Source organism: Trachemys scripta, chromosome 4 (genome assembly GCF_013100865.1).
Source record: "Trachemys scripta elegans isolate TJP31775 chromosome 4, CAS_Tse_1.0, whole genome shotgun sequence".
NCBI lineage: Eukaryota > Metazoa > Chordata > Testudines > Emydidae > Trachemys > Trachemys scripta.
The window spans coordinates 14,175,406-14,193,768 of NC_048301.1; the positions used below are offsets into that span (position 1 = coordinate 14,175,406).

Below are 18,363 nucleotides of genomic sequence, written 5' to 3' on the forward strand. Positions count from 1 at the left end.
GTGAAATTTTTATGTAATTTCACCAGTGAGTCTGGAAGCAGCTACACTCTCTTTGATGGCGAGACTGATTTCACTAAAGCGCTTCCTCTTATCCCTCTAAAGAATTATAGCTAACAAAACATTAGTTCCATACTGTAGGTCCAGTATAGAATTAAAATTACCATCAGGAAATAGCTAATATAATGGACAATATGTTGTTTAAAGGTGGACTGAACATCACATTAGGTGTAAACTTACCCCACCTAACCTCCATGAAGGAGCCAGCAAAAAAATTATGGCACATTTTAAAGATTCATTGTTATTCCTTTTCAACAGAGTCAGCATATTTCATTAGCGCCCATCCAAAAACTGGAGGAAGCACTGTATGAGTATCAGCCACTGCAAGTCGAGACCTATGGACCACAAGTTCCAGAACCTGAACTTCTAGGAAGGCTAGGGTAAGTACCACATTAGAACTTTAATCTCCGTTTCATGGCATTGTATCTGGGAATGTTACCATCTTCACTTTGCCAGCAGCATATAGATTTATTTTTTTTAAATATCTTAATGAAATATTAGACTTCCTGCACAACCATCGTTTTGTTTGGGTGGATAAGCTAAATTTTTTTGGTCCTCTTGCCTTTATAGATCTATTGAGAGCTAAACTGGATTGCATTAGTATTTTTTAAGGTTGTCGTTGGCAGCCATAGTGCAGTAGCTGTTCATTTTCAGTTGCACTGTATTAAAGAGTAAATAAATAAAAAATCGGGGCTTAATTTACCCAGCAGTTAGCCAGTAAAAATATCAAAGCTGGGCCTTTTGCCATGGAAAAGGGTAGATTTACTCACTGACTGCCATCTACAGTTAAACAACGTTTGTGAGAAATGAAGCATAGAGCTTAACTTTGTCAAAGTATAACGCAGGGCTGGCCCAGCAGTTTGGCTGCATTGCAGTGTGCGGCCATGTTTGGAAGGGAACTTAGGAGCCTAGTGTTCCAAGGTAATGGAGACTAAATAGCACAATAGTGGCATGCCTGCTCTCCGCTAAAGAGGTTAGTAGCTGAACACCCGCTAAACACGTACACGACCAGCCAGATGGATAGTGTCATTGAGCTGGGTCTGCCTTTCTTCAAGGTCATACACCCTTGTTACTTCTAGAAAACACATTGCAGAACAATGAAAATGCAGGATGTCGGGGGAAGAAACAAAATAAAAAAAAAAATCCCAGAACGTGCATCTAGGAGAACTGAGGCCCCAAAATACCAATGAGAGAGTATAGCTGGGAGGGACCCTTTGGTATGCATCTTGGGCCTGATCCAAAGTCCACTGAAATCCAAGGAAAGATTCCCATTTACTTCAGTGGGCACTGCCAACACATGCTGTTGTGTTTTCAGATGAGAAATTACACTCCTCATCCTGGGAGGGCATAGAGGTCTCAAAAAAGGTTTTAAAACACAGTCAGCCCCGATGGATAAGCAATCTAAAACACAGTGCTGCCGAAAGACCTTCAAGCTTGTCTAGAATCACTTATTGTTTGTGTTCCCATGTATTCCTGATGCCTATCGTTTTCATTATCTGATCTCAAGTTTATCAGAGGAAATATTCATCAGCTATCCCAACCCGGACATAGCTGGAGCCGGCATTCGCCACCTGTTCGAAACACAGCTGTAGGGGCCCTGCTGCAGGGGGAGTTCTGAAGCTCCATCAGCCATGGACCTTCTTACAGATGAAAATGTTCGGGGGGGGGCGGGAAATAAGTTTTTCTGTGGGGAGCCCCCTAGGCATTAGCATTTCATGTATAACATATAACCTGGGTAACTTGTGCGAGGTGAGAGCTCGGAATCTTTCTATAATAGCTATCTCCATAGTATCTGAGAGTGTGTGATGCTTGTTCCAGGAGAATTCAGCTTCTTGGAAAGCAAACCCCTTCTAAGTACTGCATGGCTTCAGTCTAGCTGCTAATGTTGCAGACAGTAGCCCAGTCTTGCAAATACTTATGCTCATGCTTAATTTCTGGAGAAGCAGTCAGCAAGACCCACTTAGCAGAGATGCTCAGGAAGAGGTAGTAGTCTGGCTGTGTGGGTGTGTGTGGGGAGGGGGTGGGTGTCTGAGCTCTTCCTGCATGGGATGGCCTCAAGAATGCAATCCCACTTGGCTGCCAAATGCAGGTGATGAAATTGTTTGAGTGATTTGGTGGAGGTCAATCTGCCACATATGGGGAAGCTGTGAATGTCCCCAAGTGAGTCTAGAGGCCTTTTGTAATTTAAAAACAAATAATGTACCCATTCTGCATGTGCCCTGCTGTTATTCCTCAAATCCTATTACACTGGGTATTTTTAATATCTTGGACCATGCAGCACCCTACTCCTTTATATATTGGTTTCTGTATTTGCATGAACTCATGCTCATCTGATGATAAATGCTTAACAAATGTGTTGTGGACCCATGGCTGGCCTTAAAGGCATCTGCAAACAGCTGGCTGAATGAGGCAGATGAGTTGAGCATAATGGTGTAACATACTCCTACTGAAGACTTTTAGTTCCCTTTCAACTTGAACCCTATTACAAAGGTTAAATTTAAGAGGACACAGATTCTCAGTTTCTCCATCTCTCTCTCTACTTGTCCCGCTCTGAAGTGAATATTTTCATTGGTCTATGCAAATTAGTGAGGTTTCACTTGATCATTCAAATTTATCAGTTTTATAACACTGTAGTTAGTCATAGACGATAGCAAAATTTCTTGTCCCTATAATAATATTGCAGCTTGAAAACTGCAATTTATTGCTTGCTGGACAGTTCCCCAAAACATGCAGACTTCAGTTCATCCAAACCTCAGGAACCAAGATTTTTGCAATACTCTGCCAACCTATTGTGGAGCCTTTACATTTATTCTGGTAGCATCTTTTATTGATTTTAAGATATTGTTTATTACCTTCAAAGCACTCAACAGGCTGGATCCGTCAGATATTCTGGTCTTAACCTCATATTTTCCACAACACTCACATCAATCTTCAGAGCAAGGAAGGCTGCTCCTTTTGTAGTTTGCTGGAGTCTGCTGAGAACAAATGGGGTGATTAGCACGAAGAGTAAGAAAGAGGATAAATTCTCAAGAGCTTATTTTAGGACTCTTCTTACTTTTCTTTCTTCTAAAAAATGGTGGTTCATATTTAAATTGTCCTATACCAGTTACTCACTAGGCTTCAGAAAATTAAATTGTGTGGGGACTGATAAGCTCTGCAAAGCATGCCATTTCTCAAACATTTTGGGCAAGCCACATGGGAAAATCAGTGTTCAAATAGTTTTTTAAAAATTGTTTCCAAGCTCTCAAAGGAAAAGGGTAACTAAGTGCTACAACTTTTTTTGCAACCTTCATGAGTGTTTTTGATATCAACTCCTTTAAAAGCCTGAAAATAATTAAGAAATAGATTATCAACACACATGAATGACAGCGTATATATATTTTTTCCCCTCTGGTGCGTCTCAGGAATAGTTTCCTTAATCACTGGTATATAGATGATATTCCCAAATTACGTGTGTTTCTGTGGCAATTATTATTTGCTCCTGACAAGATGCAAACAAGGATTGAACTTTGTCAATGGGAGTTAAAGTTTCTCATTGCTAACTGCTAATTGAGATTCCCCTGACTACTTTTTGATTGGGTTAGTATAGGAAATCTCAGTTGCTGGCAATGCAAGGCTACTTAAATAATTCCAGCTTTTAGTGTTTTTAAAATAAAAATATGAGTTTTTGGTGCTGGTCTGTAATTGAGATGGGAAACATGTAAAAATAATTAGCAACAAAACTGAACATAAATCCTATTGGTGGTTCTGCAATTTAACTCTTTCACATGTAGGGTAACGATGGACTTCTGCTCAAAAAATATCCCTTGATACTGGTAATCAGGATAACGATAGTCCAGATCCTTAATTTTTCACTTGGTTAAAATTTAAACAGAAATTTGTGGTGAGCCAAATCTGAATACCTCTGAACACCTTGAACCTTGTTGTTCTGGGTATAGATAATACACCAAAGATTGCGAGGCACTCACATACTGTGGTGATGGGACCCAAATAAGCACCTTAGATGGATAGATCAGAGCAGTCCCCTGGCCATACATTGGATAACGATCAAATGTCCATGCTGATATTCCTAGATATATCAGCTTCAGATGGTGGTGGTCGTATGGCTGTTGGGTGACTCAGTGCCTTCTTTTGAGCATTCCTAGAGGGGAATGGCCAACACCAGCTCATCTTTCCTAAGCGTCCATTCATGAGTCCACAGAGTTCTGTCTGGTCTCCCCTTCTGTTCAATGTGTATAGGTGACTATTGGCTATGAGTTAGTGCAGTCTTGGGCCGCATGTCTTCATTATATTGATGGAGCCCAACTCTCTATTTCTGTCTTATCTAACACCATACAGTATTGCCAAGTGCCTTCCCTGTGGTCTGTTTGGGACTGAGATGTGAAGGAATGCTAGCTTGCTAAAGCTCAATTAGGAAGAATGAGGTGAAGCTGGTAGGTTATGAAAAGCAACTGAGAAATAAGTTCTCCATTGAAGCTGTGTCTGTGCATACCATTTGTTACTAGAGTTTGCAACCTGAAGGTATTGCTGGCGCTCCAGCTGCTGTTAGATGGCCATGTAGCAGCAGTATCCAAAAAGGCTCTTTCATCTCCATTTGCCCAGGTGATTGAGATCACTCCTTTTGCATGCAGACCTTGCTACTGTGATCCATGATCTCGCACTTCTGCAGCGACGACTGTAATGCACTTACACCTGAAATCCACCCCAGGGCTCAGCAATATGCATAGGTGGCCTGTTGGTTTCTGGGTGGAGTTTTAAAGTGTTGGTTTTGACCTGTAGAGCCTTAAATAGGGTGAGACCTCCCTGCTTGAGACCTCTGCAGTACTGGCATGGCTGTGCTCAACAGAGAAACTCAAGCTGGCATCACTTGATTTAAAGGAGAGAGAACTGCTAGCATGGTGTTCTGTGTGAGACACCTTTGGGACATGGGAACTTTCGCTCTTCTCTGGTCCAAAATAACCCAGATGCACTGACGTTTGTATAATAATGCAGAGCCCGTTGATTTACATAGGCTTTCAGGGTGGAGGTGTTAAAATACAATTTTCTTTCTGGTTGGTTACTTTTTGGTTTTGAAGTAGGTGGAAGATGCTGGGTGTGTTTGTGATTGGACTTTGAATTTATGCCTGCGGGTCCCAGTACCTGGAGTATGCAGGATTTTTCATACTTCTAAATCAAGAGAAATTTTACAAAATAACTTGCAAATATGTTGATTGAAAGAGTAAAACGGAAACTGGGAACTGACTCAATCATCTTCCCTTACTCATGTCAGTAATACCACTGACTGAGAGTGCTAATATCTTTGTTATGTAACCTTGATTCAAAAAAACCTAAGGATCAAAATGATGTCCTTTTTATGTCCCTCTGATGTCTTTTAAGCACATGAGGACAGCTTGGTGCACCTAAGGCTGGCAGGATTTGCTGCATTATGTTCTCACACTAAATACAGCAGTGGAAGTGCCACATGCTACTGACTGCTGTACATTTTTATAACTTGAAAATCGTAGAATCTCAGTGTTGGAAGGGACCTCAGGAGGTCATCTAGTCCAACCCCCTGCTCAAAGCAGGACCAATCCCCAGACCGATTTTTACCCCAGTTCCCTAAATGGCCCCCTCAAGGATTGAACTCGCAACCCTGGGTTTAGCAGGCCAATGCTCAAACCACTGAGTTCTCTCTCCCCCCTCCAACCACCAATCTGCTTATATGATTAGAAATTTTGAGAAAAATCTGAACTTCATGCCTTGTAATTTTAAAAATATCATCCATGGTGGGCCTGATTCTCATTTGCATTTTACACCACCTCTGACAGAGTGAAGAGGCCTGAAATTACAGCGATGTTTTAATAATTCCATTTGCACCTACTTTAAGGCCTCTTTACATTGCCAGAGTGCTGTACTGGAATGGCTGCACAAATGAGATTCAGGCCTGTTTTTTTCTTCTAAAAGTGTGTCTAGAGGCATCCTGGGTAAATCTCTGTGAATCATGGAAAATTAAGATGACAGTAGATTCAAGGATTTTAATTTGTTTTGGGAAAAATATGATTTCCCTTTATCTAGCTATTTGTTTTCAAATACAAATCTACCTTGATATAACGCGACCCGATATAACACAAATTCGGATATAACGCAGTAAAGCAGTGCTCCGGGGGGGTGGGGCTGCGCACTCGGGTGGATCAAAGCAAGTTCAATATAACGCAGTTTCACCTATAATGCAGTAAGATTTTTTGGCTCCCCAGGACAGCGTTATATTGAGGTAGAGGTGTATAACCACATTATTTAGAGCAGCGGTCAAGTAAGGCCATTCCTTCCTTTGGTTTTTTTTTGGTAGGTGAACTGCCATTGTGACAGATAGTACCTCAGTAGCACTTTCAAAAGATAAACATAAACATAGTGATGTTTTAAGAGCAAACAATAAGCATTGAAATAAGATTGGACTTCTTTGGGATTTCTCACATGAGTAAAGCAAGTAGATTTGGGCCTTTTTTGTAAGTGTAACAACGGGGTTGATTCCATTTTTTTTTTTTCCTAGTTCAGAACAGTTCAATTATTTCAAATTTCAAATGACGACAAGGCTAGATTTCAGCTCTGTTACTACTTCGGTAGCTTCTCATTTGTAACCTTCATTTCGAGTACAAAGTGTGGGCATGTTTCTTTGTTGTGCAGTGTTGTAGCATAATTTGAAACATATGTAGTGTTCTGGAACTTTTGTTTTGAAATGACTAGTATAATTTCTGAGCTGTCAGAGTGATTTTTAAAGAGGTGATAGTAATGATCGTCTTTGAGCTGTTTTTAAATCCTTGTTAGTCTGCTTTTCAGTCAGGTCAGTTGCTTAACCTGAGTCTCTGCATTAATTTCCAATAAAATAATTGAGAATCGATTGGAAGGGGTACCTGGGCCTCTGAATTCCAAAATTTATAACAGGTGATTTTTCACGTCAGCTGTCTTCCGACAGGGGAATACAGATTTTTTTTTTTTTTTGAGCCTTACGAAGGGAGAAAAGCTCGAATGTGTGGCTCTTTTCAAGTCTATCTGTTTTGGCCCATTGAGTCTGAACACTAAGTTCATTCTGCTTCCTCTGAATAGAATATAGTTTCTTAGCAAGCTCAGTCATCAGAGAACTGAAAGACTGAGTAATGGTAAGGAAGGTCTGATTTGCAACATATACTTTGCAGTTGCTGTCCCTTTATTCTTATAGGAATTCTGTTGGCTAGTAGGGCACACATTCTGATTTCCAACAAGTTTCCTGTCCTCGGGCCTTATCCAAATCCCTTTGAAGTCAGTGGAAAGATCCTGATTGACTTCATTAAACGTTGAATCTGGCAGCTGATAAATGAGAATTGGCAGGTAGGAGGTGGAGTATTTATGCTTTGAGGACATAACTTTATCTGGACACGTTTCTATGCAGTGTATCCACACTTTAAAAAAACAACAACCCTTCGTGTACACACTTTGCAGTGAGCAGCTTTGAATAAAGACTTTGTGAAGAAAACAGTTCACCCACACACTGTATTTTATATATTGGATATGCAATAGAGTAACTAGTGCATTTCCTTCTTGAGAATCGAATGGGAGGGAACGTATAGCAATTCATAAACAATGTTAATTTTGAGCTGATTTAGGAGCGGGTTTATATTGCTTTAACATACTACTTGAAATCCGGCAGGTTTTGTTATAAGGGTTTGGAATGCTGAGGGTTTATACAGGAGAGGCAGATAAGCACTGGTTTTTTCAACTGAATGGAAATCAGCCTGTAGTATGTCTGAAGTCTTACTGTTTAAGAAATTGACTTTTTGGCAAAAATATCGTATGAACATTTCAAATGACACCCTGTAGTACATGGTGTTTTGCATGGAGCTCTTCTGTCAAGGTCATTAGAAATTGAATATATTAATAGCGGACTGCCTTTGAAACAGAGTTTTACTTCCTGCCTGCCCACCTGTGGGTATAGTGTGGATTCTGTAACTGTAAAGGGTCTCGGGAGAGTTATAAAAGCAAAGAAAATGGAAAATGTATAAAGAAACAAGAAGGGAAGCCTGCGTACACCATGTAGTTACTTATATTTAAACTTGGCTGCAGTTGTATATGTACCACTAAATTAACCTCAAAAGCTGGTCATGACAGCAGAATGTCCATAGTAATTGTTTTTGTTGGCGTTTGGCTTCAGAATTAACTCATCGATCTAACATGAACCTCTGTGCTTGGAATACTAGTCTGGTAATGTTATTTTTTTACCTTTTTTATGCAATCATGGAAAAAATATGTTTCTGCTCGAAGCAGTTGTCAAACAAGCTTCTTTCATCGACAATCAGACACAGGGCAGCTGAATAAGGCTGTTTAGTCTAGAGTAAATACTCAAGAGATTACAAGGTCACTGTAGGAAATGTAATTATACCATTTATTCCAGAACAGTCTTTTGTAGTGTGGGCTTGCAGAATACTAAATCATGATGTTTATTAAATGTGTGTGTATTTATATATAAATAAAAATTCAGCACCAACCTTTGAGAGCAGAGGAGTGTTGAGTAAACTGCACTAAAGAATTAAAATGGTAAATAGCGATAAATATTAAGCTGGCTTCAAAAAGCCACGATTCACATTTTGGCTTTATTATTGGAATCACTAAAGGGAAAATCCTGCTCTTGTCTTTGCAGGTGTCAATGTTTCCCCTTCAGCAGTGCAGTTGTGCTGTGCAGAGCAGTGGAGCAGGTGGCGCTGTCTCTTCAGGGGTTGTGTGCCACGTGTGATAGAGAGCCTGGCTCTAAGGGGTTCGCTCATATTTACATTAAGAAGGTTTAGGGTCCAACGTACTGAGTTCTCCCAGATCTCTCTGTCTCCCTCCAAAACCAAAGTTCTCCCTCCATTTTGACATACCCGAGGGATAACTACCTGTTGTAGTTCCTGCCCAGCATCGGGACTGGGTGGGGAGCCCTGCTCCTTGATTTCCTGGTCAGAAGATCTTGCCTTTGTGGGACCTGTGCATGCAGTTTTAAAGCGTCCATAACTTCTTCCTTTTCATGGAATTTTGGAGGATGCCTAGTACCTTCTCAGTCTCCCTTTCTCTCCCCCTTGCCTTGCCCTGTCCTTCTTCTTAATTCGTTCTTTCTTCTGTCTCACCACAGTGCAGCAGACCTCTGCATTGGGAATTGTACAGCTGGTATCAAGATGATGGCAAGGGCAAATTCCTGATTGTATTCCACATGGAATGGCAGCCTTGCCCCCTTTCTTCCTTCCTTGCCCCCGCCCCTTTTCCCCAGGATCCGGAGAGTCCAAATGTTTTCAGAGGCTCCTTCTCCAGCTTCCCTTGTTGTTTCTAGCACACAGCCACAAATAGTGCTATTCAAGCCCAGTAATATCAGCATTACGGTGGCATCATGGCTGTAAGAAGAGTAAGGAACTGAGTCAGTCTGATAATGGTCCTTCAGAGCATGGGAAGACACAGCCCAACAGCATACCAAGTACCACAGGAGAACTATCTCCTCTTGCTCCCGCTCAGAACCTTGGCCTCCCCAACAGACCACAAGAGGTACTTAGATGGATGTTCACAGCAGTGTGTGGCCCTCCGCACCCTGGCCTGTCCAGGAAGTCTGCCCTCTCATCCAGCCTAGACACCACCAGAGTTTCCATAGGGCTAAAGAATTAATTAAAAAGCTGAAGGGAAAGAGCATCCTATTCTGAATGATCCCGTTCCTCCCTCTCCAGGTCATGCAAGAAATCTAGGAAGTTGCAAAAATACAGCAAAGAGATCCAAGAAACAGATGAGGTACGACGTTCTCAAACTGTGAGATGTCACTCAGGAAAGAAGGGGAAGTATTGGATCCAGATTCAGAAGCACTGGAGGTGAACGGATAGGAAAGACTTGCCCACATCCTTTTCACTATGAAACAAAAATGAGTTGCCACAACTCTGGATCAGGAGAAGCCTTTAAACAAGACTCCAATAGCCCCAATGACAGTATATTTTTTTCTTTTGAGCAGAAACCCAACAAAGCATCTTGGCTATTATTAACGTAACTGTAGAAAAGGTGATCAAATCAGAATCGGAGCAGCCAGCGAAATGAAGGCACCTTAATAGAGAAGTAATGAGTTCTTTTAATTGCAGAAACAGTGCAACCTTCTTAGCTTGGATTCCAGAAATAGATGCAGTAGTGGCAGAGACCACAGCCTTCCAAATGTGATTTGTTCCCAAAGTACGAAATGGACCAAGAGATTGAAGTGGCTTTGCTGGCCCACCCTTGGGCAGCAAGCTTCCTGAAAGTCTCTTCCTAGAAAGAATCTCACTTGGAGACTTAATTGGGCTTTACAGGCTGTTACTTATAATTGCTTTGATCACAGTCAATCGTTTTTACTAACACCTTTATTGTTGGTAGATAATATTCCTTGCAGCGATCATCTCAGGCAGGAATTCTTCAAAGCTGGGAGCATTGTCTGCAGAATCCAAATGCTGCATCTTCCAACCCAAGAAGATATAGTGCTAAGAAGAAGTGAGTAATTCATACCAAAGAAGGATGCCATTTACCTTAGATCCCAGAACAACTGTATTCTCATCATTCTGCCCTCACCCAAAGGATGAAAAGGGAAAAATATTGTAGTAATATAGACTCCTACCCTGCAAATACATACACGTGTAAGAAGTCCCTTGGTCTCAGTAGGTGTAAAAATACTCACGTTAATGCAAGTTTGCAGGGCTGAGGCCCTAGGCTGCAAGCTAAGCAGGTCATGGACTCTGTTCATATGTCAGTAAAGCTCAAGTATGGTGCTGTATAAATAATAATAAATATGACCCTGTTTTTGAAGTCAATGGAGAGATTTTGGAGGATCAGGTTTATAGTTTTTCTTATTTAAAAACTAAAATTGGATTGTGGGGGAAGGATCTTTGGAAAGGGAGGATCTGGAAGTGGCCGGGTGAGTGTGTTGAGCTGTTCTGGTGACAGCGTGAGTTTGTTTTTGTTTTCAATTTTTTATCTTTAAAAAAAAAAAAAAAAGACCTTTTCAGAAACTTTAATTTGTCCAAGGAACAGCAACATGATTATTAGCTCGGACACAATTGCTTTAAGTTTTGAATTTCCAGATATGTCTAAATGGAAGGAAAACAGATGTAAAGGAATGAGCTGTTTTGTTGGCATTATGTATTCTAGATACCTTTTATTAATCATAAAGGTTTAATTTAAAAAAACTGATCCTGAGACATGGAAGTCCACATGTTTAATTTATCAGTATTTGCAGGATCAGAGCCTAGTAAATATTTGTGCAAATTAATGGTAGTTCATAAGGATTGGTCTCTAGGGCTTGTAGTCCTAAACATATAGACCACTACGGGAGCTGTTAGGAGCTCATAACTTTGGAAAAGTAGGTCACTTATTTAGGGCCTGATCCTGCAGGGACTTGTGTGTGCTTCACTTTATGCACTGTGACTTTATAGGAGTAGTTCCACTTGAAGTCAGAGTGAAGTAGACTGATAAGTCTTTGCAGGGTTGGGTGCTTAGCTATCTATATATAAATAAGGCTACGATTTAGTCATGGGCATTTTTAGTAAAAGTCATGGACAGATCACGGGCAATAAACAGAAATTCACAGCCCATAACCTGTCCATGACCTTTACTATAAATACCTCTGATTAAATCTTAGGTTGGGGGTCCCAGGGGTGCTGATATTCTGGGGGGGCCCCTTGGGGCCAGCCCCACCGGCCGCTGCTCGGGCTGTCTGCGGGGCCACCAGCATCAACTTCTGCCCCGGTCCGCCCCTAGCAGTAGCCGGCGTGGCTGTCACCCGGGGCCAACTGCTTGGGCGGCCCTGGGGTAAGCCACACTGTTCACTGCAGAAGTCACGGAAAGTCACGGAATCTGTGATTTCTGCGACCTCCAGGACAGACACGCAGCCTTGTATATAAAGTTCGGAACCAAATTTTAGGCTTCTACTTTTAAAACAAAGGCAATCATATTTTTAAAGATACTTTACATAAACCAATAGTGAAGATTTGGGCTTGCCAAAAGTATTGAGATGTTGGTTTTCCTGGCTTCAGAATCAAAATACTCCAGTCAGGCTGTGTTTCTAATAATGAAATAATGACTTGAACATACTCCGACTTCACAGATTAGCTATTGCTCAGGCTTGAAGGTAAAGCTACCATGTTTTTGTTTCTTTACCTAAATGGTTTTAAATGTAAAAACATAAATCCTATGCAGTGGGAGTGGAAAAGGGGGGATGGTTTTCATTTGGCATAATTTCCTGTGAGACACAGTTCTAAATAAGGCCCATATTTACACAAGACAATACAGTTTTACATAGTAGTAGTATATCCAGGACATTTTTAAATTGTTTAGCCATCCCTGGGTATTTAATACCATCACAATAAATGTGTTTAATAAAGGTGAGTGAAGTTTGAAATAATTTTTGAATAATTTTACAGTAGAAACACCAGTTAAATCAACCCCCTTGCAGTAATAAATGTCAGAAAAACAATTAATTATACTTGCTTGCAACTGCAAAATCAATTGTGTGACTGTTCTTTTAAAACAGACTTTTACATTACTAAAGGCTAAACACTACGCTTCTGTAACTTGTCAGAATCAGGTTTTGGTTAATAGATATTTTCAGTGATGTAATGGGAACTTTTGGCAGTGAGTCAGAATATAATGGACTGTGATTAATGTTTTAATAAGTACTTTTCTTCTACTTATGATGCAGTGGTGAAATGGTTTCCTGCTCAAATTGATAGGAGAACAGCAGGTGTGCATACATATTTTTTCTTTAAGAAAAAATAAGTTGTTTATCTTTTAAGCAGAATTTCTTATTTTTCTTTAATTCAAACGTTGTTAGGTTTGTTTGTCTTTTTTAAGTCTTAGCCATTATTGAGGTCTGTAACTTGAAAGTGTAAGCTACCTTGGAAACCTTTCCATTATCTAAACAAATTGCTTTGCAAAAGAGGAAATTCATTAGTTTAAAAAATAATTTTGATTTATTGATATTTTCTTCAGTAGAAGAGATTTATTTAAAAATAGTTTGATAGTAATTCAAATGAGTGTCTGAACAAAGTGTGATCCTGAAAACATTACAGGATTAGATTTCTTCTTAGAGTTGATGCAATATATTTTCTACACGCTTGAGTTACTTTCACGCTGAAAGTAGTAGTATTTTTCTACATTGGAAATGTTTCCACAAAAAATCCAACTAATTTATTATTCAGTAACATTTATTTCATTACCAATCGATCTGGAGTTGCCACAGGGAAAGCATTTTTAGAGGACCAGTCAGCTGTAGTCCCAATGAAGATATTTTCCCTAAGCAGCAAAGCTCTCGCTCTGTCCAAGATAGGAGCATAATCTGTGGCTGCTTTTGTGAGCTTATTCGCTAACTGCCCTTTCTCTAAATAACTGGAAAACATGGGGGTAACGGGGCTTGGTGGAATTAGTAGCTAACCTTCTCTCTAGTTCCGATGTTTTCCCCCCCCCCCCCTGTCCTCATAGGTGGCTGCAGACACAATGCACATCCACCTGAGGATGATTATTACTTAAGATTTATATGACAGTGATGCCTAGAGGCCAGCCAGGCTGGGACCCCTTTGTGCTAGGCACTGTACAAACATTTAGAAAATGACTTCTCTGCCCTCAGTTGTTTATAGGGTGAATGTGGCTCAGTTGTGCCTGCTCACACGCCTTGCAGCTGAGCCTAGACTATGGAGCTCACGGCATGTTAAGCTTTCTCGCTCCAAAATGGTAGGCAAGCCTATCTGGAAAGGCAGAAATGCATGACCAACAGAGCTGTGCAGGAAACTACATGTGAAATGGCTGGCCCTGTATAAGAGATTGCACTGTCTCTGCTCCAAAGCAGGTGATCTCCCCTTCTTTCAAGAGTCTCTTGAACACCTTTTTGTCTGGAAATTTCTCCAAGGGACTTAGGGTCTGGTATGACAAATCCTTTCTCTCTTCACTCAGGAACCTCCGTGACTCCTCCATTCTCAGATACGTCAGCCTGACCTTAAGGAACTTGGACTGTTTCTTACAGGCATTTTATCAGCACAGTCATACTTTGTAACTTAAGAATTTCGCCGAAGAGGCTACTATACCCCAGTTCTGTAGCAGTTCTGTGCTCCTGTGTCACCTGCTCTGCTCAGAAAAGGCTGTTCATGCACTTCCTCTACTCCCTACCACTTCGTCCATCTACATCACCTCCAGAGGAGATTTCAGAAGATGGACCCTGGCCACTGCCTTTGTCTCCTGTCTCTCTCTCTCTTTGGGAAGGTACAAAGACAGAGGAAAGCATAGGAATAAACCCAAATAAAATCCATCCCTCTTCTAACAGCGGGAAGGGGGAACTTCCTCTTCCCTAAGCTGAGAATGCACATTCAGGCACTAATGGATTGGCTATTTGACTCTGATTACCTTGATTCACTTCACTTTAAATCTCCCCATTGTGTGTGTATGAGAGAGAGGATCTGGATTCCGAGGCGATCTCAAAATGATGAAGCACATAGGGGATCCTATTACAATTTCTCTTCAGTGCACAGTTAATTTGGAATGGAAGATCCCACAAATGTGGGGTTTGTTAATAGACTTAGCCTTAAACTGTAAATGGGAAAAAGCCCCCTACAGTTTTCTTAGCCCCTTGGGTAGCTGCCTCCTTTTCTTCTCTCACCAAAAGAAAAACCGCCCCAGCAGAGGATAATGGCATCTTGAGATTAGTGGATATAATACTGGAGGACGTATTTAAAAGACTGTCATGGATTTGCAGCAGTTGCACTCAGTCCTTCTCCAACCCCAAGGAGTCCATTGGACATCTCCTAGGCCTTTTGGTTTCTCGGTTGAAAACAATCCCATGGGCCTTTGTTTACATAAGGAGCAGGGAGATTTATATATGTCTTATCTGGGATTATCAAGGTGGAAACTATGTACCTTACCTCTATACTGCCTCCACCATACTGGCACAAGTCATCCAGCCCTTAAAACAGGCTGCCTGAAAGATGTGCTGTTAGGGAAACCTGTAACTGTTCCAATCTGTTATATATCACTTGGTAGGGATGAGCACTCAGATGAAGGAATCTGTCTTGCCAAAGTCGCTGATCCAAAATGGGAACTTGAAAAAGCATCAACTGGCTAAAACGTTGAGCAATGAGCAGCAAGCTCTGGAGACGACAGTGTTAGTGCAATGCAACAATTTCACTCATTCCCCAACTTTCACACATTCCTTCAGACCATTCTTGCAGCCTCCCGTTTAATATATGCCAAGTTCTCTTCATTTCCTTCTTCCTACAGATCTAGGAACCCCACCTGTTCCATAGAACAACAAAACACTGTTCCAAAGGATTGGAATTGCACTCGCTTGGGCTGTAAGGGTGAGACTTAAAAAAACAAAACAAAAAAACCTTCAGCATTGGCCTAACTCTGCTCCCACTGATGACAATGGGAGTTTTAACATAAATTTGATGGGAGCAGAGGTAAACCAGCGCTGAGTGCTTTCAAAAATCCCACCCTCAGATTAAGCTCTTTGGGTCAGAGACTGTTTTTTGTTTGTTGCAATTCACACATTGTACAGCGATGCATATACTTATAACACTCATAATATGGAGTTGGTCAGGAGCACCCAACTCGATAGAGACCATTCATATGCTAGGTGGAAAAAAGGAATGATTGTTGCAGTTCCCTGTGTCACAGGGAGTCTCAATGAGCGTGCCAACAGGTTGAGACTGCAGGCTCTTTGGCTACTGGAATAGTACTTCAGACAAGTTGTTAGAGATCAGGGCTTTCTCGGGTGCTGTTGCCTGCTGGTTGACTTGTCTGTGTTTCACAACACAAACCAGTGTTGCAAAATCCTGAGCTATCTGGTAAGATCAGCTGCCTTTATGTACACGTGCACAGTAGCTGGTTTTACAGGATCTCTGCTGTGTACTTAAGATCAGAATCTGGCCCTAAAAAGAAAAGAAGAATAGGCTTTTACTTCATGGTAGGAGACTTATCTCCTGAGAAAATTACTTTGTGAGCTGTGGTAGCAAATTCATTTAGAGATGAATACTACATAGTGCCGTGTCACAGGATGTACCAACCCCCATACCAGGCAAGAAGAGGTAAAGAGCAGCTTTTGGGCTCAGGCAGTCCCACCCCACCCCACCTCTGCACCTGCAAGGCATGCCAATCTTGGAGGAGAAGCCAATCCCTGAGAGATGGACAGACCTCTCCCCACTAGCGCTGAGGAAAGAGTGCTGCAGAGGACACAGCTAGCAGAGGCTTCCTGTGAACACTGCACTATAGCCCTGAGGATGCTGAGTCAGGGACAGCTTGGCAGGGATCTCCTGGAAGGAGGGAGGCCAGGGCACATTTGAACTATTTTTGTGTTCTGCCTTTCCTTTGTAACTGTTCCTCTGGGAGCTAGGGAAGAAGGTGTAGAGGCAGGCTGCCATAGGAAGAAGCCCAGGGACAGAAAAGGAGGTTGGAACATGCAGACATTAGCTATGTGCTCCAGGGGCCCTGGCTGGAGGGAGGGACTGGGTTTCCTAGAAGGCCTGGGGAAAGCTCCAAAAACAGGTCATAAGGCCTAGTGGGCCTGGGTGTACTGTTGGAGCTTGAAACAAGGCTGCCAGACTGTTATCAGACTGAACTCTGACATATGCTGAAAGGGGTGAGACATGACAGTGACCTGGGCAGAGGGCCAAGTCACAAGAGAGAGAGGGCCAACAGCAGACCTGAACAGTGGGGCAGCAAGGCTCGGGTGAGGAAAATCCTAATAACGCCACATCCAGCCACAAGGCAGCAAACAGTCCCTTTATCATAGGCCGGATTGTGCCGCTCTTGCTCTCATGGAGGATGACCTTACTCCTTAAGTACTTCCATGCATGTCAGTGGGACTGTTTGTGGAGTACAGTACTAGTCCGTGTCAGAAAGGACGGCACGGTCTGGCTCATAAACACTAAAGGAACTCACTGCTGTGTTTTACTCCTTTCTCAAGGAGTCCAACAGCCCAGTTAAGAAGGATGGCCCAATGGTTAGAGCGGTAGTCTGGGACTCAGGAGGCCCTGGTTCAATTCTCTGCTCCATGAGACTTCCTGGGTGACCCGGGGTAAGTCACTTAGGCCATATCTACATTACAGACCTCTGCTGGCATAGTTATGTTGGTCGCGGGGGGGAGAGGTGAAGAGGTATGAATCCTTGACCAACAGCTGTGCTGGCAAAAGCCTCTAGTGTAGATGCAGGTATACTGGCAAAACTGCACTTTTACCGATGTAGCTCGTTTCACTCGGGAGCATATGGAATAAGCTATGCTGGTAGAAGTGCAGCTTTTGTGGTACAAGCTGCGTCCGCACTAGAAGTGCTTTGCTGGTATAGTATATTGGGAAAGCACTCCCAGTGTTAGACATGGCCCTAGCCTCATTTTGCTTTAGTTCCCCATCTGTTAAATGGGGATAATAGGACTTTCTGCCCTGTTGTGAGGGTAAATGCACCAAAAAGGAGGTGAGACATTCAGATACTGTGGTAATGGGGATTGTATAAGTGTCTAAGATGGATGGATGGAAGTTCCAACAGAGGCGTGTACTGTTGTCCATAGGATAGTGCTTACTGAATTTGGGGCCTCACTGATGGATGGTGATCAACTGCAAAGCCCACAATCTTGTTGATTCGTGTTTTTATATTTTGCTTTTATTCAGCATTTTTTGCCTTTTCTGCGGGATCCAGCAGCTGAAACAGCATAACCTTGCCTCACAGCTGTTACAGCTGAGCCTTGTGTTTGAAATGGCAACACCACTAAATGTTTGCAACCTGGTTTTAGAACCGTGTTTCAGCAGCCAGCTGCCTTAGGAAAGCAAAAACAACAGGTAAAGCAAGAAATACAATTAAAGGAGAGGCTGTCAAACAGCCTGGACACCCCACAACCCACTGGGCAAGAAATCTGTCTACATTTAGCAACTTTTTTTTTTTAAATATAGAAACAAAAAATGTCTAAATAAACACACTTGCCCCCCTCACCCACATACATTAATTGTACCTTTTGTTAGTGAGGTGCTTCCATGGAGTTTACTTTTACTCTGCTAAATAGGCCAGATGTTCCCAGAAAAGTAGTATGGACATGTGGGAGGAGGACTCCCAAAGGCAAATCCTTCTTCACCACCATGGCAGGTTATGTGGCAGCTGCATTGGTGCTGTTGTGTTGCTTTAGGAGAGCACAGGACTTGGGGAAGGGGAGAAGAGCTATAACAGGTATGCATCCCAGACACACCGTCTGTCACAAGTAGTATGCTTCTACATACATACCCAACCACAGTGAGGTATGGGGAGCATCATAAGGCAGTCGTATTCCTATCTGTGCCTTGCTGCTCCTTCCCCCCT

At 42.0% G+C, this 18,363-nt stretch overlaps 1 protein-coding gene across 1 annotated transcript in view; it reads left to right on the plus strand.

The window, feature by feature from the left end:
* The window catches only part of MNAT1 (MNAT1 component of CDK activating kinase), a 193,790-nt gene that overhangs the window by 132,914 nt on the left and 42,513 nt on the right, over positions 1-18,363 (plus strand). The window contains exon 7 of the mRNA XM_034769627.1: positions 316-437. Coding sequence (XP_034625518.1) covers positions 316-437 — 122 coding nt within the window. The remainder of the gene's footprint in view (positions 1-315; positions 438-18,363) is intronic.